Raw genomic sequence first — 23,696 nt, forward strand, 5'->3', positions numbered from 1 at the left:
GGGGTTTTTTTTTCAGCTGGGCTTAAGAATATTTGTTTCTCCCTAATGTTGTTATAGATGTGGTGGCCTGAAGAGATAAACGAGACGAGATTTGTGGGAAGAGGTAGTATCTTTTATTAGGCCAACTGATGTAGCTGGAAAAAACAGAAAAGCTTTCAGGCACAGAAAACCTTTTCCAGGTTGGGTTCTCTCATAGCTTTGAACTGCCTAATAATTGACTTGTGCCTGTGAAGCAATAAAAGCAGTTTTTTCATCTTTCTCTTTTTATGAGTAATACTGTTTGGGAGGCATCCATATATTGCAGGAGTTACAACTTTACTCAGCTAAGGTCGATTATCCTGTGTCCAAATCTGATTAAATTCTTTAATACAAGAATATAACTATTTTTCATTCAGACTAGTAGTCTCTTAAAATACTAGATTTTGGTTTTTGTGGGATCAGAAGTGTAAATTAACCCATGAAAGATCTGATACCTCACTGGTGAATCAGAGAGATCTGCATGGCTTTGAACCTTATCTGAAAAAGTGCCTCTCTTTCCAAATCAGGTTATGTGTTTGGAGATCAGTGGGATGGGGACGATGGCAAACACTGTAATTTCGGTTATTTAATGAGTGTCTGCTGCTTTTTGTTTTTTATTAACTAATGGGAAGAGAATGGCTTTTAAATAGTATGTTGTGTTTGCTATGTACAATACAAATAGATGGATATCTCTGTTGTGTGCAAGACACAGACACCATTTGGCTGTTAAGCTTTGGAATAACTGAAAGTACTACTGCAGGTGCTGAAATTTTCATTATATTTTGTATACTCTCACCTTTTATAGTTCTTGCTCAGACTGAGTGCCTTTATGCCCTGTGAGATGTTTTATTGGAACCTGAAAGGGGAATTTACAGAGTATAGCAGCACTGAGAAATGCAGGCGTGTGTTCAGATTGCAGGCGTGTGTTTGGGTGAAAACAAAAATACAGGACAGACACTCCACTGTGGCAAAAAGCCATGCCAAGAAGGAATCATTATTGCTCTGAATAAATAGCACATGAAAGAATGTAATCGGTTTATAATACAGGAAATGGATAAAGGATGCATCAAGGTGTCTGGCATGCCCAAGCATTTTGGGATTATAGCACTGCGAGGTTCTAATGTCATCAGCTCTCTTCCATTTCCCTGGAGCTAAGAGCTCTTATCACACTGTAAAAATACTTCTACTGAGGTTTTCTTGGCAGCTTTTTAGCAAAAACACTATTCTGCTGAGAAATGTTTTCCAAATTACCCAGGGACAGTGAACTGGATATTTTCTGGAATGTATTGCAGAATAAGTGGAGCGTGTTCGGCTGAGTGTATAAGGCACTGTTTTCTTCCATCTTGTTGGGCTATGCACTGAGTTCCATGGAATTATTTCATTTTTAGAAACCGCAGAAAGAAAAAATAATTTCTTGAAATGTAGGGAATAAAGGACACATGAAACCCCAGAACTCAGTTGTTGAAAGAATCACACCTTCTTCTAAATGTGTCATCTAAAAGTTCAGCTCATGATTGATAATGTGTTTTTTATTGTTGGCTGTTAGCTGAGTAATAGATTGTTATTTCAATACATTTTGACTGGAGCAATTTGTCTTGAAATACTTTTGTCACCTTTTCCTTTTAGGTCCTTTGTAATGGAGTTCTGTAATTTCATTTTTTTCATACACAAATGCAGCTAACTTTTTCAGTGTTGAGCGGCACCAGATGAAAGCTTGTCATCACTTTATAAACTGATAAAAGAATGAATTCAGAAGAAATATTTAATATGCAGTGGTTGTTACCAGCTGCATTCTGTGGCAAAAGAAAAATTAAATAAATTGTGCTGAGGAGGAGGTGTACTGTCTGTCTGATCTAAAAAGCCATTTTCACAGTTCTTAACATTGCGGGGAGCATTTTCCAGCTTATCATAATAGAAGCAGCCAAGTTATTTACTTGCCAGAAAGGCCTGAACCCTAGCAATCATACATGCCACTTCTGAAGGCTCCTCACAGTGCCCAACCTTAATATGTACAATTATTTTAATAAATTAGACCAGGTCATTTTCCTCTTTTTGTTTCCCTCAGTTGATATGACCCTGCAGAAGTTGTTGTAATGCATTTAATATTTTAAAAGGCTTTTCTCTCCTACACTGCTTTTCTTCTTTGAGATGTTTTGTGTGTCCATAATCTTTAAGTGATTCTCTCTGTACGTAGAAATGAGTATTTTTCATACAATCAAACCCTTTTCCTCAGTTTCACATCTCTTATTTTGGTCAATTGTTGCAATTCAATGACCGTGTTTAAATATTTGTCTTCTTTCAATCTTTTGACAGCACCTCCATTAGAAGGCATGGGATACAAGAAATGTCTGAAAGCATTATGGAAAAGGAATAGTTGCACTTTGGGTTTGACTTGCACACAGTAGCCAGTGTTTGCTGTAAATACACTGTGAGAGGCGGCAGTGCTGCAGAAATTACCAGGTTTTTTCTGCTTAGTTGCTGGGGCATAATTCGCCAAGCCTCCTTCTCAGAGGACACAGCTAGTGGCCATGTGGGAGGTTCGATCCAGGTGTTCTGAGGGTTGCTGGTACTCCTCCCTGTGGTGCCAGATGTTGTGTGACGATGTCAGGGAAGAGCTGTGTCCCAGCCACTGACACAGCCCTGTGCAAGAGGAAGCCAAACAGGTTCAGCCTTTGTACAAAACCACAAGAGCTCCCTAAGCACTTTCTATGAGAGCCAAGCTAGAAAAAGATTTTCTACATCCTTTTTTGTTGATTTTGTTTCGATAGTGATTGTGTTTCAATGTGTGGCTCTTGCAAGCAAGATGAATTAGGAAACTTCATACTTGTAATTTATACATGGTGTTCCTGTTAAGAGCTAAAACTAATAAGAGTAAATCAAGAAAAATGTCAGCATTCTGTCTGAAAGTGACTTCAGTGTAGTGTTGGTCTCCACTGGAAGTGGAGCTCTTTCACCTTTTTTCAACAGATATTAATGTTTCTGCATAAATGTTTAGACAGAAATGTTACACAAGGCAGGAGCAGAGTTTTCACATCATATATGAAGTGTTGTTCTTGTTGTTACAGTATATTTTCTGTTTAAGCTGTCAGAATGACTTATTAGTTTAGCATTTCTTGTTGAAATATATTCTGTCAAATAATTTACTCTAAAAATATTTCTATTCAAAATATTTATCAACCCTCCCCACATTATCTTTGATACAATTTTCCCTTTTCCCACGAGGGTAAGAGACCCATTTCTCTTCTTTGTAACTGGCCTTTAAAAGCTGCTGGCAAGTGCCTCTCTGGGTAACCTCTGGCAGTGCACACCCTGTGCAGAAACCACCATGATTTAACCATTTGTCTCTGGTTCATTCACAATTCTCAGAAGAGGCTGGTACCTGGCATGAAAAAACAGTTTACCTTTAGCTGTAATATAAAATATTAAAAGAGTTTGGGACATACTTATTGATATATGTGTGATTCTTACTGAAGCAACAGTTCTGACATTAAGCATGTTAGACTTGGAAAATGAAAATTATTTTTGTCTCAAAGGGAAATTTTGCAGAAGGGATGTTCAGTTGTTGCACAAAGTAGAGTTACTAATCTTAGGGACCTTTGTGGAATTCTTGCTGCATCAGCCAGCAAAGATTTAGGACAAGCTAAATTCTTGCCATGTGTTGGCAGAGAACTAATAATGAAAAGGGAATCAGCGGGAGGATGTTTTGGATGGCTCTGTTATTGAATGGCCTCCAGACAAAATAACAACCTCTGAAACCTTTTTGTGTGCCATAGTGACAAATTCCAGTGGCTCTGTCCACGTAAGATCCCCCTTTGTCTGTTCTCTTTGAAGGAGACACTGAAAGGTTCCCAGAGCAGAAAATATAACCTGAGGAGTTCCCAATATATGTATCCATGTCAAGCTTTCTGCTGTCCCCAACTAACTGGGATTAGCCTGTCCAGAAATAAATCCTTCATTTGCCCAGCAGAGATGCTGTTACTGTAAACATGAAGCTGCAGGAAGTCTAGTGGGTGTCATCTAATGTTTTTTCTGACAGAAGTTTACATTAAAAAGATTTTTGTTTAGTACAGTAATAACTAGTGACAAATACATTTCATATTCCAAGACCATGAAGTAATTTCAAATCATATTAAAACTAATACTATGGAATTATGATGCTTTCATGATACAAGATGTAGAGGCAAAAAATGAGCTAGGTAAAAAACAATCACTCAAGCCTGGAAGAGAGCAAAATGTCTGTTACTCACTATCTGTGTATAGACTAATGTTTGACTAGACAGAATGTGCAATGGTTTGCTTTGATTTGAGCCCTTTGGTGTGGTGGTCCATCACATTACACACTGTAAATGCTCTTCTGTTCCCTTCAGAGAATCCTACAGGTTTGGAATCCAGAAGTCACTGGTAACTTGCTGTTGAATGAGAAAGGTTTACTGAAAAATAGTTCTTTGTTTTACCCAGACAAAAAGTACCTTCCACAGACTTTTCCTGAAAAACAAAGGAAGTCAGCCAAAATCAGACCAAAACTTATTTAATGAAAGTCACAGCAAACAGAGCCCTGCTAAGTACACAGCCATACCTGAGAGGTCCTTCAGGCTGCTCATAGCAGGTGGTCAGAAAAATACCATCTGACCCTCTATTGGTCTGCATTTCAAATAGAATAACTGTGATGCCTGTGCAATCATTTTGACACAGCTTGATGAAGAAAAAAAAAAGTAGTTTTATTTCTTAATGTATATTCTCAGTGTGTTTGTTGGTTTAGGTTTTTTTTTTGGGGGGGGTGTTTCTATTGGTTTTTTTTTAAACAGGAATGCTGATTTTTCTAATTGGGGCATTTTCTGTCCAGTTGTTGTACTGTTACAGTGTCTGGTTAAATTAACAGGTGAATATGTGTGTCCTTCCTACAGCTTTCAAAACCTTGTTCAGGTCTGTTGGTTATAATTAATTCAGTAAAACATTCTTTCAGTAACAAAGGTATCGGAGTTTACAGGGGTTAAAAAGACTGTGACTGCCCTCATGGTAGTCTGTATTGAATCCTGTATTTTGTCTTGTAATTCTTTACTTTTTCTTTTTTTAACAGGTTTTTCATTACTCTTATACAGCTTCATATGTGATTTATAACATACACACAAGGTAGGTCACATTGTTTGTTCCATACCGTGTCGTTGTCAGTGGCTCTGTACATGAGGTGATGCCAGTGTGTTCAAGTAAAAATGTTCCCCTTTTTTCAAGGGAAGTTTGGGAGTTAAACCCTCCAGAAGTAGAGGATTCAGTTTTACAGTACGCAGCCTGGGGTGTTCACGGACAGCAACTGGTAAGCACAGTCATTAAAAATGTATGGACTCTAGACAGACTGAGGTAAAAACAAAACTGAAAACCTTAAGATGTGTTATGTATTTCTGCACTATGCTAGCATGCTCCTATTACAGCTTTTAGGAGAGCCCTATTTATTTATTTTTTATTAAAAATATGTTTTTCCAGGCTGACCCCCAGTAAGCAGATGGTACAGTTCTTGAAATAATCACACCTGCATCTAAATAAGCACCCAAGTGATTTTCAGGGTTACCATCTTTATGGCTACTGCTATGTGGGAAGGAAAGTTAAAGGTGAAAAGCAGTTTTCTTTTAAGTGCAATATCAATGAAAACTGTGGGCAAAAGCTTAGCACCCAAATGTGATGTGATGGACTCACGGAAAGTGATGTTTTCATTTCAGTATGAAAATTACTGCCAAGGTCAGCTGTGCTGTGTTGAGTTCATAATAAAAAAACAAGATGCCATGTTTCATGTATAACTTTTTCCCAGAAGTTTTACCATTTTTAATGAACATTAATCATCCATGGTCTTCATAATATGAAAAGAAAAAAATTGTGGTTTTAGAACAGCAGTGGTTTTGAGCCGACTTGTGTTGGTAGTTGAAGGCAAGAGACTGATTAAATCTTCAGTTCTGCATAAGAAATTCAGATAATCCTTGTTACAGTGTTCTAATAACCTCATTAATGCCCCCAGGCATGATCCCAGGGCCTCCTTGCACATCCAGCTTGTTCATGCAGAGAGGCTGTAAGCTGAATGCCTAGAGAATATACCCTGTTGCTTTATATATCATCAAGATCATTGGAAAGTAAAAAATGTTTCTGGTTGGAATATTTTGCATTAAGGAAGTGGAGACAGGTGAGAAAAGTAATTGAAACATGCTTGGTACATGCTTGGTATTTTAATAATTAACCACATTAATTTATTAATAATGCGAGCATGGCACCAGGAGTAGTGGTAACAAATACATAAGTTATTTACCAGGAAGCATTATGGAATGTGGCAAACCACGTAGGTTGTAATGGAAAGGAGAGGCATTTGCAAAATTGGACAGTTTTAAGAAATATTTTAAATAAATTTCATTTTTTTAAGATTTGTCTGTGCTAGACAGAGTATCTGAACATTTGTGTGCACTGATCAGAGAATCAGTAATCTGAAGTAGAACTAAAATTAAGTGCAGTGATTACTGAGAAAATAACTTTTCCTGAGATGTGTCATAAGAACAGGGTCAGATTTACCAATCATAAGCATCAGAAAAATAAATCAGAATAATGCTGGCCTTAAGTGCTTTGCTTAAAATGTCATTCTGAAAATATGTATGGATACTTTCAGATACAGGCACAGGTGGACTCCTATTACATCTCAGAACTGGGAAAAAATAGGTGATCATTTTAGGTACAACCTTAATCATCCAAATTTGAAAACATTGGCATAATTCATACTCGAGTGAGGATAACATTACTCATCTTTGTTAATGTCCCTAGTAAAGTTAATGTCATGCTTAAAAAATATCTGCTCTACTGTGGGTTTTATGATGCCATATGGTCTGCAGAATTAGGAAATAATAACTTTGAGCACAAAATCTTGTGTGCACTCTGAATGGCACCGAGTGTTGCCATAGTGATGTACACCTGCAGGAGCAGTCCACTGAAGGTGACTTTAGGAGTTGCCAATTCGAAGGTTGTCCTCTTGAAGCTGTTCATGTGGCAAAAGGAGGTTTCCAAAGTGACAGAAGCGCCTTGCTGCATTACCCTCCCACTTCAGCAGCAAGCCAAAAACGTAGAAGGAGCATGAATGAATAAAGAGTGTTGTGAGTAATGGTTGTTGCTGCTGTCCAAAGGAACATCTGCCTCGAGCAGAAACAGGACAGGGTTCATCCCAGCAGAACAGGTTAGGCAGAGGAAAGATGTGTGCCTGAGGACACATTGCCACTATGCTTCTGTTATAAAATTTCTCATTGGAACAAACACTGGATTAGTGGGTTTTGAGTAAAATAGTACAGGAAGCAACCAGCAGTAAAACAGGGCACAGAGGATGACGTAAAGGGAGAGATCTGATGATGAAAACCCATCAGTAGCTACCAATGGAATGTACATGGGGGCAGAGCTGCACTCACAGACCCATGCTGCCAAACACACTATGAGTGGTTTACCTTCCTGAACAAAACTTACATGTCTTTTCCATGGAATCAGGAAACAGTGATAATTCATGAGTAAAACAAGCAATGAAATACTTCCTCTAAATAAATTAATCATAGTATTCACCTGGGTAATCTCCAAGAGCCATTCTTTACAACTGAAGAACAAGTGAAGAACAATTGGAGAAGAAATTAATTTTATATACAAAAATTTGATGTAGAAGGACCCATGACATGTGCTGTGTGCCATCACAGAGATAGAGTGTATGTAGTTCTCTAAAGTGAGGGGGAATATCCCCCTGCATCTGTGGTGCAGAAATGCAAAGCAATCCTACAGCCAGGACTGGTCAGGAAAACTAGCAGAAAATGTGAAACACAAGGCACAGCTATGTCTGACTGAGCCAAAGATCCCAGCTTTACACTATAACTATTTAAAAATTCCTGGATTAAATCCAAATTATAGGGGGATAACACATGGGCTTAGATCAAGTATTTTTGATAGTTAGGCTGTAGTATAAAATAAAATATTTCCAGTCCACTGTTCTGCAGATCTCAGTAACAGTTACATAATTATCTTAAGGTCTTCCGATGAGGAGGAACTGGCAAGATGTTCAAACAGATGATATAAGAATATGAAGGAAAAAAAAATCAGGAAGGAAAATATGTATGAAGCCACAAACTGCTTATTGCATAGACAGAATATGTCTGCAGTGAAATCAAGTATATGCAGTATTTTATATCCTTGTGGAAAGCATGCATCAGTCAGTTTACTGTTAGGAATAATTTCTGGGGCTGTCTAATGGGCCAGCAGGCCCCGTGTGGCTAGTGAAGAACAGAGTTTTCTGTCAGAAGCCAGGTGACTGAGCCACAGTACCACTGCTCTCAAGCTACCACAGTGGTTGCAAGTTATTTCAGTTCCTTGCTATTTACCTAGAGTAGAAGGTTTTGTAGTGATTAAGAGGAAGGCTCAGAGAAACATCTGCTGCTTGAGTCATGACATTTTGGTGCTGAAATTGAAAATGTTTGCCACTGGGGAGAAGAAACTTTTATCTAATGAATTAATGTACCTTAAGGTCACATAGCTCTTAAAACAAGAATTGTTTTCAAGGTCACACTCATTAAAATGCTGCTTTTTAACTGTGTTAGAACTGTGCCATATCTAAAATACCATTTCTGTGTCGAAGTATGTTAGGGAGCTGTTTATGTATTTGCCAAACATTATTCATGTTTAAAATTGTGCAAGTCATTAGTTGATTATCTCTTTACCTCCATAGAATCCATCACTGCAGCATTAAGTAATTCCAGGAAACCCAACTAGACATCTAATCTGTTTCATCAACATTTTTCTGCCTCCAGTTTATTGATTAAAGACCTCACTGCTTGTGTCTGAGAAAGATATCCCTTACCTGGTGGGAAGGCTTTACTGAGAAGAAGAATGCTTTGGGGTTTTTAAAGGGCTGCTGTTGTTGAATACCCAGTTTTTTATCCGATGTTCTCCCTTCCTGAGCTTTATCTTCTCCAGTAGTTTGTAGCAAAGGTTTTCATGTGTTTGTGCTGGACCTGGTTGTATGTGACACAGGGGAGACAGCTCTGGATCTGTATTGCAGTGGGAGCCTGGCTATAAAAATTCAGGCTGGAGACGTCTCCAGTGTTGCATTTAACAGTGTCTATTAACATTGTCGTGTTCTTCTGCTCCTTGTGATACAAATAGTTCTTCTGATCAGTTATTGAGTGGGCTACTTCAACTGGCTCCCAGTGAAGCATGGTTAGAAGTTGTTCAGTTTGACATAGCTTTTTCTTAAAAGTCACACATATTTTATTATTTTTTTTTTTGCCTTGGTAGTACCTGTTTAGCTTGTATAAAGTACCTTATTTCACTTTATTCTATGAACATGCATCCATGCAAATCACTTTGCCTTTGTATTTATAATAGATGTTTCGTGTTATTTATTGCAGTGCACTCATTTTTCTTTTGATATTTTAAATGATTCTGAGGAGAGTTGAAGTTACATATTTGGATGGATCAGTATAAATAATGATGTATTGTCTCACAGATGAATATATATACGTAAATTTATACATATTTTAACCAAACATAAATCAATAAAATAGTGAAACTATCCAGAATACTAAAGAAAATTATTTCTTAGAAGCTTTGAAAAAAACTGATGCTGCCAACAAAATATAACACTATCAAATTGTAGGACTGAAGATGAGCTTTTACAGTGCTTTGTTTTAATTGAGGTCATCATTGAGTCAAATTACCTATTAGGCTGTATACACTAAGAACAGTTTGGTGACTGTAGCTGAATTTTGGATTCAGAATGTTCTCATCAATTTTTAGAAAGTACTTTAAATATTAGAAATCTATAAGTTGCCCTCATCTTCGGAAAATGCAACAAAAAAAAAAGGTTACTTAAAAATAGATATTAGAATCTGAAGCTTTTACATAAAGAATGCAAAAGATCCAGTGAAAGAGGACCTCACCTTGTATTCAAACTATCTAAAAACCAGCTTACAAACAGAAACACAGAAATAAACCAGAGCAAAATGTGCTTTAATTGCTGTTTATAAATGTACCATTTCAAGAACTCTCTGCCCTTTTGCTCTGTGATCAGTCATCTTTATCCTTTTTTCATGTTTGGGGCTTCAGTTTCTCTTCACCCCCCCATCAATACCTATTGCCCCACAAAAATGGGAATATCCCAGACTGTAGTAACATGACATTGCCTTACAGTTGCCTTTTGCCAAAGTTTTAGCCTTTTTTTCCTAATGGCTTTCAAAGACTGTTTTAGATAAGACAAATAGTGGAGCAGCAGAGTTCTTTGATGTTGTATTATTTCCCATGTACTTAGATAAGCACTGGAGTAATTTTAGTAAATGAGGAATTAGCAGGATTGTTCTTGGACAGTTACCTTGCTCAACACATGCTTTAACAGCCATTACTTGCTGAAAGCTCCATTTACTGTTTGATCTATCAAGGTAATGTACAACTGCTATAAAACATGGTTATTTGTCTTTCTGTAAAATATTTGCCATGTGTTTTCTTTTTGCATAATTAGTGCTGTGGGTACTTGGCACCCCCTCCTGGCAAGAACACTTGCATATGCAAATGAAGTAAAAGCTTAATTAATGCTAATGAAGTAGGTCCAAAATAAATATATTTCTTCTGCTGTTTTTATCTGCAAAGTCTTCTGCTCTTTTGACTTACTGTATTTTAGATAAGTAACTTAAAATTACATATGGAAATGTCAAGGCTTTATTTCATCTTTCCTTTTAATGACTATGCTAATGAGGCAAATGGCAGTGAAACAGAGAGGGAAAGGTCTGCTTGAATTTATTCTGAAAACTAGAAATAAACAAGAACACTTCAATGTGGCATTAACCTCAGGTATGATACCTCATTTAAAATGCATGAGGGGTTCAATTACCAAACTTCTGTAGTTCAAAGCACATTTGGAGATCCTTTGTCCTGCTGAGGATGTTTCTCTGAAGGAAGAGAGCCGTGGCTGAGCATTGCCCACCCAGCTGAGTGAGTCCACAGAAGAACTGGAGTTACCTAAAAGACTTAGTTAAACAATCTTCCTTCTAAGCTGCTGCTACACATTGGATTTTTTCCTTGGATTCATCAAACTATCATTGTAAAATCTAAATGTGTTTTGCCTTTTAATTTAAATTATTTGATTCAAACTATTCTTCAAAGAAAAAAAATACTATGAATTGCTCTGAAGGTATTCTACTAAAGTAGAATATTATGATAATTTCAGATAATTATATATAATTCCTATTATGAATTTCTGTGTGCTCACTCTATTTAAATATGGATTGGAGGAGGATTTAATGCATGCTCTCTAGTTCCAAAAGTGATACTCCATTTGAAAGCTTTTGTTCCCATCTCAGAAAAGGGGAATGGAGAATGCAGCCAGAAAACACAGGCAGTTTGGCAGAGCAAGAAAAAATACATTTTTACTTGTGAAGGCTGGATTTATTCAATAAAAAATTCGTGAGCTCTAGAGACCACTACAGCATCATAAATGGAACATTATAAATGGAGCAAGGGTAAGCTAAGAAAAGAAGTTTCTTCATCAATTTGCTTGGATGAAATACAACAAACGTGTTCCAGTATCAAAGGCAGTTTAAAATTATGATTATTAAGGATTAGATATTGCTGGCCCTTTGTGGGAATAGCCACTTGGCTGTGTCGGAAAGAGGTGAAGACATAATGAGAAAATCATATGTTTTATAGGAGCATTATTCCTCTACTACTGTTTGTCATGTGGAACAGTAAAAGGCCCAGCAGTTCTCTAGTGAATAAATCGAGAGGGGAGGTAAAAGATGTTTCTTCTCCCTGGTTCTTATTCTGTTATCAGTGATCTAGCATGCAGCTAATATTTGAGTCAGAATGGAAGCCTTGCACACAAGTAATACATTTTTTTTATCCAGAAGCAAATATATTGGAAACTAGATACATCACTGTGCTAAAACTCAATTAGTTTTTCACATGGTTACTTGTGTGGGTGTGTATATATATGTATATGTAGGTAGGTATGTATATTTATTTACATACAGTCCCACAAAGCCACAGAAACAAGTATAGACACACATTTGATAGGAGCAGTTACAAGGACTTTTCCATGCAGCAGCCTGCAGGGAGCACTGAAAACAGCAATATGCACCACTCATTGTGTTGTTCAATATGTCCATGTGTAACAAAGCATATCTGAATATTCACACTTGTGTCTGTTAGCTAATATTAACTGCAAGTCCAATGGCTCATAAAATAGGGCTGCTTGTGCAAGTGCTTCTTGTGTGAAAAATGTGTGGCTTTCTGTAATGCAGAAACATGAACATTATATTTCAGAAGTCTGAAATTCTTTGGAAATAGCCACCCATAAAAACTGTGAAGCAGAGCTTGAAATCTGATGGAATCCTTAGCTAAACTGGAATTGGAAAAGACTGGGTTTTATTATGGTCTGGATTTCTATATAACTTAAAAATCCTGCCCAAAACCACTGCATGCTTACTTGTGTCCCTGGACCATATAATCATGTAGACACTTCATATTTAGTGATTAAAAAAGGTACATCACAGAGTGGGATGGAAAATTTGTTATATCCATCTTTTGGTAATGTAGTGTAAATAACAGTTTTATCTGGGAAATAGAAAAAAAGAGTAAAAAACACCCAAGAAAGCAGCTATATTCTATGCTCCCTAACACTGTGGAAGAGTCCAAAGAGGAAGGCACCAAAATGTCAAAACAGAAGAGTCTGAAGATTTCTAATGCCTTTCCTGCTTCAGGTTCTATGCCAGAGGTTATTCTAATCAATTGTAAAGATGACTTTCATTTACCTTTTGTAAAGTGTTTGGCAGAAGACTTGTAAAGGACTGGAGTTTGTGTGATGGAACCAGTGCCTACAGAACTCTGCTAGGAACAGGTTGAAGTGGCAAAACCAACTTGACACAAACTCCTCTGAGCTCTTGCTCTGTGGCAGGGTCCTTCCACCTCTTCCATTTAGAGGTTCTGTTTGCTGTATGTTAAAATCTATTTTCTCAGTCAGCACATAACATCCATCAGAAATACAGACAGGTTTCTATCAGTGGAACTGATGGTGACTGTCTTCGTATGCAACGTTGAACAACTATGTTCTGTTCTCCTGGGTATTTCTCTCTATTTTAGCCAAGTCCCTCTGGAAAAAGAGACATTAAATTCTATCATCACCAGCCCATAAATATCCTTGCATATTTCTTTTTCCCTAGAGTGGGGTTATGACTTCCTCACTGTGCTTGTGCTGAAAGATCAGAGCTGATTAAATTTTTGCTGCATTGTGTTCAAGTGACTTAGGCTTTCATGCTGACTCAGCCTGAACCAGACAGTGAAATTCCAAGAACTGTTTGTGGATGTGTAGTTGTGGGGAATGTATCTCCACTGGCAGTTCCATGGCCTGAAGAATAAGGATTAAAAAGCCAGGTGTACTGCTGATATCTAGGAGAAAACATTGCATTGATTTCCTTCTGCATTTATGGCAGGCGACAGCATGTTTGCAGAAACAAAAGGGAAAAGTTTTGTGTGGAAGGAAAGCAAACAGATATTTTCAAGTGTTGTTTCCCAGATGCTGAACTGTGCCAAGCAGATGTGCTGTTCTAAGAGCTAGTCAAAATTTCCTAATTCCTCCTTGTCTCATTCCTAATGAGATATTTTAAGACAAACTGTGTTTCTTGCATTAGTTAGATATGCTGTGTGGAGTCTGTATATAAAAGTTTAGTGGATGTCATCCACTAAAATTTTGGTCCATCATAAAGGCAACAGGCAGCTTGAGCCCTGTGTGCAGTGGGGAGATGAGGGCACACACCCTGTACAGCAAGATGGGCTGGGATAGCAACAGCAGCTGAAAGCACAAACCTTAGTGTTCGACTCTGCTTGGGTTTCTCGTGTAGGAGATGCTCAGAGGCACCCTGGTCTATTGAATTCCATACAAAGTTCTCAGGGTTTGTGCACCACCCTAAAAATAGTAGAAAATGTGAGCATGACTTTACAGCTCAGAATTTTCAATTCTGTATCTTTTTACTTTTGTTCTTGCAGTTATAATGCTACTTTCTTACATTCTGTCAAAGAAAACAGAAGATTCTTCCTCTGATACCAAGCCCTTACAATTTCCTTAGATATTTTTCTGTCTCCCAACATTGTTTTTTTTTCTTCTGGAGTAACTAGGTTGAAAATTTTTCATTTTAACTTGTTATGGATTTATCAGTCTGGGCATAATTGAAAGCTTGATATCAGTGTAAGATGAGCTTGAAACAACCAGAGATCATTTTAAAAGATTTTATGGTAAGGACAGATTATGATTTTGTTATAAGCTCCATGCTGGCTCATTAGTCAGAAGCAATCAGCAAGTGTGAGGAAGGAGGAGTGTGAATTCCTGAGCATGAACTGGTTGTAAATAAGTCTGTTCTTCACATCACTTAGACAAGGATCAAAGGGCTGAGCATCCCAATGCTCAGTGACATTTTGCACAGTGCTGCAGCCAGCAGAGCTCTTCAGGCAGCCCCATGGGAGGAAGCAGCAGAGCCAGACCATCAGCTTGGGGGAAAGGCATTCTTGCTGTGATCTGTGCAGCAGATTTATGAAGCAGCTTTCTGCCTAGGTCGTAGTTCAGATATTATACGTGATTTTATTTATACAGCATATTACACTATGTTTGCTCTCCTGGGTAAGCTGTCATGAGATGAGGCAGGGTGTGAATTTAGTGAGCATCATGATCCAATATCATTGGAAAGGCAACATAATTAATGTGTGTTGAAACAAAAGAGGGCAACACTTCCCCGCATTTATTGGAAACCAAGGACATAAACATCAGAGTTACCATGGAGTTGCTGATAGTCTGAGTTCATGGCCTGGTTTATGTCATGACATTAGTAACTAATCTTATAGCTTCATTATGAGTGCATCCTCACTATTGTTTACAGTAGATTTATAAACTATCTAAATAGCAATTAAATATAATGGCCTTGTAGATTGTTTGTGGTTGTTCAGAAACGATTGTGCTAACACATTGCGGTGATGCAGTGGCATTAATCTAGACAGAAGAAAAGTGGTGCTTCAGTTTTGTGTTCTTCCTGCTATGTCTGGCAGCTTGATTACTGCAAAAATAAAATTAACATATTGTAACTGACACCAGGAAAACGTATTGTGTGACATTGGGGTGTCTGTGCTTTGAGGTCTTCATCCTCCTAGTGATCAACAGCTACTTCCCCTCTCCCTTAATTACAACATAACCTAAATGCTTGAAAGTTTCCTCTGAAAGAACTGTTGTGCAGGTCAATCACAATGTTTAAAAAATTAGTACCTTTAAGAGTGAATATAGTTCTTATTGCTTACAATTATAATAATTTTGTTATTATCTATTATTTGATTTCTGCCTCATTTGCAAAGTCTCTGATGATTTTTGGAACATGGATCATGTAAGGGCAGATTTTTATCCACTGCCAGGCATTGCTTAGGTAGCTCATGGGGCCTGTGGTTCCTAGTACCTGCTTAATTTATTGCTTTATGGAGCAAGTCAGAGATGAATGGCTCTGAAAATTTTGTACCAGTACAGATTGACCTGCAAAAGAAAAAAAAAACATCTGCAGAGAAGAGATCAGAGCCATTATGCACTCCTGGAGACTTGCAAAGAGCTGTATTCCAAACTAGATCAGACATTGTAGCCTGCAATCCTGCCTGTGAGAGCTCACAATCTAAATAGACTATAGATATAATGTAGGGAAAAGGAATAGGAAATAAAGCTGCTTTTCAATACCATCCCATAAAACTTTCCTTGAAATTGTCATCCTGTAACATATGTGATCTGTAAGAAAATTTGTAAGATGTGAGAAAAAAATAAAAGGCTTTTGGAAGAAGTCTGCATAATTGTAACTCTCTAAGTCACTAATGAATATTCTAACCTTCTAAAAGTCACACCTATAAAAGCTTTATAAGCCATTTTTCTATGGTTTATATTATCTGAAATATAATAATTCTCTTTGGTTTTAGAGATGGCTGCTGGACCTGTAAGAGAGACAGCAGGATAATCAGTCCCACCAGTGAAATGCACTATGAGTGTTTGGGGTGGTAGTTTGCCACCTTGCATTTCCCTTTCCCCTCAATAAGTGGATGTCTTCTTCATCACCATGGAGCTTCTTCCACAGCTGATTACTGTGGGCAACAATGGCAGACACCAACCCTTAATTTTGCTCCTTTTCCAACAAAGGGCCAAGTACCTCCTGGAAATGTGGCTTGTCAATGTGATTTTGTATACAATGTGTGTACAGTTCATGTGAGTGGAGCAGTAAACCAACTCCTATCTTGGAAATCCTCCAGAGCATTGTCACAGGAAGACTGGTGGTGTACCTGTTGTGCTGGCCATGGGCAGTTTGAGTCACCCCTGTTCCAGCAGAGTCATGAGTCTCCAGCTGTAGATAAAAATGAGCCAAATGACATCATGCCACCAGGTCAGCACAGAGCACAGGAAAAGCCACCTCTTTCCTGCTCCCAAATAGAGCCCTGAAGGATTTCTGTGGCTCTCTCCACCACGTGCCCCGTGGATCACGGCCACAGAGGAGCTTTCATAAAGGCCAGGAGGTTTGGATTGCCATCATGGAACTTCTAGTTTGGTATAGCAAACAACTGTTCCTGTTTAACACTGTGTGTCCAGTCCTTCTGGATGATGTTTTCATCCCCAAAGGAGCATTTATCTTTTCTGTGAAAGGGGAAAAAAAAGAAAATAGTGTTTACACTGTTATTGTATTGGCACACAAAACACATAATCTTAACTAAACCTTGATTTTCAGTGGGAATCTGCTTTAAGTAAATAAGATTTTGGCAAGGAAAAAGGGACGGAAGGGGTGCTCATCTTCTGTAACAGTGGGTATAATAATGGTCTGACAATCTCAGTTTAAGTCTGTGAGTCCCAGGAGTATAGTAAGAGAAATCACAGATGACAAGAAAATGTTTGCTCAGTTTGAACTTGAAGAAGAGAGTAGATATTACACTGTGACTAAAAATAACATAATCAGTGGCTCTCAGGAAAAAAGAAAATTGTCTATCAGAACTTTAGAAAATGCTGAATGGTGGCAGAGAAAATGCCAAGCCAGGAATTAATTTGAAAGCTACTGCATTGAGAGATCCTATGAGTGATTTGCAGTATATTTTAAATTGGTGAAAACTAATTGCAAATTTCTGAAGTGGAGCTATTTCTATAATTTTTCATATCTGTGAAACAGGAGGTAGAAACAAATACTTTAAATACTTGAATGAAAACCAAACTTGCTACCTTAACAGCAGGTGTTGAAAACTGGCAACCAAACTGTCTTGATGTGGATGCAGGGCTTTGATTTTAGTTTCTTCCTGCAATCCAAAGTTAGTTCTAATATTACTTACAAGTCAAAGGAAGTGCATGGATATCTGCATTTTTCCATAATTATGGTGAAAGCAACAGCAGGAATTGAGACCACATTTTTAGAATAAAAATGGCTTCAAAATAATTCTAAAATTAATTATTTCATTTAATATGCCAGTTATTTATTTATTCTATGCAAGACTGGTTTTTTGTGCTGGACTTTCCGTATGTTCTAGAACAAAAGGGCATCAACCCTTTGGATATATACTATATAAATATGTGAATACATGTTATCACGCAGTACACTTGTTCCTAGAACTGGAGAAGTTGTGGTTTAATCTCTGAAGAGCAAAGTTCAATATTTGCAAGGCAACTAAGAAAATATTCTTTATTTGACTTTGTTCTGCTCATGAATAGCTGATATTATTTGTATTAATGGCTTTTAGTGAGAAAACACATTTCATCGGAAATCTTAGCAAATGATCTGATTGGGGGCAGCTGGATTTGGCCCTGGCTAATGTATGGTAAGACAGGAGACAGAACAAATGGTGAGGCAAGCCCAGATGGAAAAGCATCTTGAAGCTTTTGAAGAATTAATTATCCAACTAATTGGCTGGCAGTCTCACAAGAAGGGACGGAATTTTGCTGAATGTTTAGGAAAGCAGCAGCTCTGGTGGAGCCTGTGCCGCGGTGCAGCCATCAGCCCTGCAGCTGGGCTGGGCTGTCTGTGTGGGGCACAGGCTGCTGACACTGCTTTCTGCAGCAGGAATGTTCTTACCCCTCTGCAGAGAGCCCCAGGTGGAGTTCAGTGCTCTGTGACAGGGAATGCTGGGCTGGCCAGAGAGGGGTGACCTGTGTGTCCTTGCCAAGGTCACAGGAATGCAGCTAGGGCTGGGCTGCCTGAGGATGCCCTGGGCCGATGTCTTTAGTGCTGTCATTAGCAGCTGCAGGAGTTCTGCAGCAGAGACATTTCCTGAAAGCCTGAAGGTCTCCTTCTGGGCATAATCAGAAATTCCTTAGTCTTGTCATAGCTCGTATTTAGAGCGTGAAAGGTAAGGAAGATCGTTACATTCTCTGGGGTATTAAGTGGGAGCGCTGAAGTTGCTCCAGATTGGAGTAGTTATTTATTTATTGGTCTGAGATTCTGTGGAAGAATCTGATGATCTTGCATTACAGGTAGAGCTCTCACCTGTACAGAAAAGAGCCCAGTGTTTGTTGTACGGATTTCTTTTCTAACCAAAGATGTACAGATACTGGTGATTTTGTTTCCTTTCCAGCTGCATCTGCTCTGTAGCTTTAGAGTTTGGTTGGCACTTTCCTTGAGGAAGGTGTTTGTCCTGATGAATCCATGTAATTCAGTTCCTGTAGCCACACTCCACAGTTTCTTTCCTTCCAGCCTGTTCCAGTCCCAAACCAGCGTCTGGAGTGACGCCTTGAGAAGGCTGACCTAGAGCAGAGGCTGGACAGAGTTAAGAATAAAGTAGGTATTTATTGAAAGGCCTTAAAGGATATACCTTGGGCCAGGGCTACACCCAAGATGGCCCTAAAATTGATCACAAAATGGACAGCTGGTCACGAGGTCTCACATTTTTATAAGTTTTGGTCCATCTGAATATCAGCGTTAATTGTCCAGTAACTGCTTCAGGTTATGAAGTCCCATCCTTGTTTTCTCTCTTCAGTCCACTGTTGTTTCTGCTTTTGGGCCTTGTAATGATCATCCTTCTTATCAAGCTAGAGAAGGAATTGTTTTGTCTACCTACCCTATGAAGAGAGCTCACTAACACTTAATATGAAGCTCAAAACTACACTAGGGAAAAATATGAAAGCTAAAACTTACGGCATCAAGGGGAAGAACCTTCTTCTAATACCCAGCCTAAACCTCCCCTGCCACAACTCCAGGCCATTCCCTTGGGTCCTGTCACAGAACAGATCAGTGTCTTCCCCTCCTCTTCCCCTCCCAAGGAAGTTGTAGCTGCAGTGAGATCTCCCCTCAGTCTTCTCCAGGCTGAACAGACCAACTCTGCTTTTCTTCCAGAAAACCTGGGATTCAGAGTGCCCTGCAGCAGCTCTGGGCAAGGCGCTGCTGCCCAGCTGGAGCACAAAGGGCTCGTGCTGTCGCTGAAGCACTGCCCTGCAATCAGAGCAGGGATTGAGTGTGGATGTGCCATGCAGGAGGCTTCAGCAGAGCAGCAAAGGGGAAAAAGTGGAGTACTTTTCTGTAATTTAGCAGCTTTTCTCTGCCTGTAGTGTTTGAAATGATTAAAGACACACGGGGGGCCTGTCCAGCTCCTGGCACTAGGTTTGCTGCTCAGCTGGGGAGTGCATGTTTTCACAGCTGTGTGCCATCTGCCGTGACTCGGACTGGGTGCTCTGCTCCAGACCTCAGCAGCAAAGAAAATCCTGTAATTGTGAAACGTGTTGCCAACAGTAAATAAGTGTTTTGGAAGGAATTACTTTAGAAGAAGGTTTATGAAAAAATGGTTTGGGGGATGCCAGATGTGGAAGTATGAGATGGATTAGTGCTGAGGTAGAATATTAGAGCAAGCAGGGCCTCAAATTCTTCACAGTCAATGGAAATAAATGTGATCATTACCAAGAATTAATGTATCTCACTAATCCAAAACATTCTTGCAGGTGTTTTTCATTAATTGGAAAATACTTGATAAAATAATTAAAGAAATTCTGTGGGGTTTTTCTCCATTTGGTTTAAGACTTGATATGAAAAATCTCTAAGCAAACAGAAAGTCAGGTAATTTTGAAGGCAGTAGATTTTGACATTTATCCCTATTTACAGCATTATGAGTTGGGGGTCTCTGCTAAAAATTGTTTTAAATTTTTTAAGAATAGTCATAAAAGATGGGTAGAAGAGAAGAGGTTAAAAAAAGCGTAAAAATAATTTCCACATACAATAGCATATCCTGGTTCCACTTTGTGCCTTTTTCAATTTACTTTCTTATCATCATACCTGAAAGCTGTGAAAGCTTTTTGGGCACAAAGCCATTGATGTATTCTCACTGATGAGAATACCTGATATACAGTTAGCAACTCCTTTTTTAGCAGTTCAAGAAGATTCAGTAGTTGCAGTCAACATTTTCATACTTGTGATGTAGTAAATAGAGCCAAGTGTATACTAAGAAAAGCCTTTTACTATTAACGTGCTCCCATGTACCTGAGTGGAGAGAGACCAGCAAGGGAAATTTTGGGTTATATAATGTTGCTCAAAACACAGTATACAAAGTGATGAACTATGTGAAGTCCCCTTCCTGGAAACCTTTGGGCACATCTTTAGTTCTGCTTGCTGAAGTCAGGTAAGGTGCATGTGTTTGCAAGATTGTGCTGCAAGGATTTGGTTGGTTTTGTTTGTTCTGATCAATTATTCTTCTCCCAGCATCATGATTTGTTATCTACCTTGCAGTGGTAGAGTTTCAGTCTCTCTTATAGGAAAAGTAGCTGTCTGAGTTCTCTCTCAGCCACTTTCTCTCTCATTCAATTTTGAAAACCAAATTATGGGTCATGAATTCAACTTCCAGGTATTCCTGTACTGCAAGTAATCATCAGGAGCAGCTGCTTCTTAAAAAATAAAAAAATTCATCTAGTCTCTGTGTTTTTGAAAAAAAAAATAAAGATTGGAAATAAATTTTAGTGTAGCACAAAGCAGAATTGTAAGTAGGCTTCATCAGAAAGCTTTGGTGGTGATGTTTAAATTCAGTAAGAAAGAATAAAATATGTGTAGCAAAGAAAAGGATGTTGGGTATTGTGCAGGGAGGGGAGGGCTTGGCATTTAAGGACTTCCCTTCCTCTAGGGATTGATTTTTTTCTGCATGTTTCAGTTGAGGAATAACTCCATTTCTACTCTTAGTTTGTGAGCTCTTGATAATTCACATAAGATAAGGTCAGGGTCTGTTTTCCTCCTGAAGCCACTTCACATTGACCCCACCTTTTGCTGCTGGCTGGTGTTGTATTTGCAAGCACAGGATGAAAGCAAGCAGGATCTACTCACAATCTTGGGAAGAGAATTAATTCCAAGGGGCCATCTATTACAATTTCAGTATTTTAGAGCTATGTGTAAGATGCATTTGTATCATGTAAGTATTATACTGGGAAGAAGAATTCACAGTGAGTCTGCCTTTTGGAAATGCCTTTCTTGGCTGCAAACTGTGGGCTGTGTGGCTGCATAAAGCACTTGTGCTTAATTGAATCCACTGCCTGCATTCCCTGAGAGGGAAGTGAGAGCCTCTCAGGCCATGGCTAAGTAGCCTTCACAGTAATGATAGCGCTCCTGTTGCACCTCTGCTGCCTGTTTTGCTGCACAAATCAACATTTTAACTCACAAGTTCTTATTTCCAAGTGGTGAATGGGTTAAATAGTTACAGATGAGCCCTTTGGCATGGAGGGGAATGCAGCCCTTGCTGCAGGGGCCAGGCTCTGTCCCTGTAGGAAGGATGCATTCCTGTCAGTGCAAACAGCAGCCCAGGGGCTTCCTGGAGAAAATGGCACCTCCTGAAATACAGCAAATATTCCAAATTACAGATGAGATTAAATGACTGACCCTAATGGAGAATCTTTCTCAGATGATTTGCAGGCATGGGGATGTTGATCTTTTGGAATGCTGCAGGCAGTGAGTGCAGGACCATCTTGACCAGAGCACCAAGCACTCATCCATGTGCACTTAGGTGCAGCTTAGTTGTGTTGAGGAACATGAATGGTTGTATTTCATAAATGTTCTGCAAAGGAACATGAAGTCTTCCTTCTTGATGTTAAATTCAAGTAATCAGTGAGCTCAAGGCTTGCTTGGGAGAGAGCTGCTGTGTGACTTGGAAGATTTTCAAGAACTTTAAAGTGTTCCGATAGGTGCATTCAAGAAAAAAAAAAAGTGGGTTTGGATCAGCTTTCAAAGTTGAAGGAACATGTTTTAGGAGTGATGAGGAAAGAAGGGAAACTTTGGATGATAGAGTAGACTAAGATTATGAGGATGTCCAGAGGGTGACTGAGAACTGGTTTAGGATGGAGACAAAGCTGCTTTATGAAATGAATGAGGAATAAAGATAATACTGCCACAATCAGTGGCACAACAGTGAATTTCCTTCAGAGATATTTACTTATCTGAGGTCTGTCAAATGGAATGAGCAATGCCTGCTAAGTAGTAATAACAGGATTAAAAACCTTCTCAGGGTTCAGTCATAAAACAAGTAATCCTTAATCCTGTTCTTTGTCACTGATCATTTGAAATGAAAATTTTCACTGCAGAGACAAGACAATGTGAGTACTTTTACCATTAAGAACACTAACAGCCTGAAAAAGGGGTAGAGAAGCAAAAATCATACTCCTGATCTTCAAAAATTAATTAGATTGATTTATTTTAATTAAAGAAGATTAAATAAAATAGAACCATTTGACCAAGCAGGCTTTTTTGGTAACTTTTGAAAGCTGGTGTTAAATAAGAAGAGCTTGTCAGCTGTAAGAAGTTGTTTCATAGGAAGCAACAGTCATTGGAGTGGTTCACTGCTTAGTCTACCTGTAATGGAGTCTGGTAGCAATAGTTTTAGTTGACATAAATAAAAAAATACTTGGTTAAATTGTTTTGGTTTTCTAGGTTAAGCAGTTAACTATGCCTTTCGTATTCATTTCTTTTACATTAGAAATAAAAGGGCATTTTTAGTGTGGAAATAGGCATTTGCAAGAAGTTCTTGTTGATGTTATTTCAAAAGCTTGATACATCCAGCATCGTTGTTTTCTTTTGCTGTTGACATTGGGTGATACATCGCCTTCCCAGAAATTCTCTGTGCTGATACAAAGCTCAGTACATTTTGGATTATTCAGACTGGTTCAATTTGAAGTAAACTATTTTTGCTTCAGGTTTGAGCTCACGGCTGAGCTTTGAATCCTGACACAAAGGACTTACTTCCGTGTCACCCCTGGTTTCCAGTAATGGTTAAAATCATTGCATTGCTCATGGTATGAAAAAACCTTCAGATTCAGCTTTCTGCAGCAGAAATCATGAGGTGGCTACTGTTAAAAATCATTAGTTTGGGGACTCAGAGGGAAATCTGTTTCAGATGGTAATTTAGAAGCAAAGGGAACAGCAGTAATAGTGATAATAAAACTATGCTCTTTGGTTAGTGTTTTCCCATAAGTCATTTATTATAGAAGTATGAGAGAATGATAAATGACCAGGCTTTTTAATAGTCTTTGGTGGAAATATATTTGCTTCCTGTTACACTCCCTGAGATGCTGCATATCAGTGTACAGTGCTGAAATGGTGCACAAAAATTTCTCTGGCATTTGGCTTCTTTAATCCTGTCACAGATGCATTTTCTCAGTGTGAATTGAGCTGGTGCATAATCTTGCTGTTGCTTTG

The 23,696-nt window shown here is 38.6% G+C and overlaps 1 protein-coding gene across 3 annotated transcripts in view; it reads left to right on the forward strand.

Annotated features, from left to right (window-relative positions):
• Positions 1-23,696, forward strand: part of DPP10 (dipeptidyl peptidase like 10) — a 435,737-nt gene that overhangs the window by 368,914 nt on the left and 43,127 nt on the right. For all 3 annotated transcript variants that reach the window (XM_088058794.1, XM_005519624.3, XM_088058795.1), the window contains 2 exons: positions 5,096-5,148; positions 5,248-5,329. In XM_088058794.1, the coding sequence (XP_087914920.1) occupies positions 5,096-5,148; positions 5,248-5,329 (135 nt within the window). The remainder of the gene's footprint in view (positions 1-5,095; positions 5,149-5,247; positions 5,330-23,696) is intronic.

Source organism: Pseudopodoces humilis, chromosome 8, assembly GCF_049639895.1.
Source record: "Pseudopodoces humilis isolate 2021_Gansu_Grassland_sample_001 chromosome 8, ASM4963989v1, whole genome shotgun sequence".
NCBI classification, from domain to species: Eukaryota; Metazoa; Chordata; class Aves; order Passeriformes; family Paridae; genus Pseudopodoces; species Pseudopodoces humilis.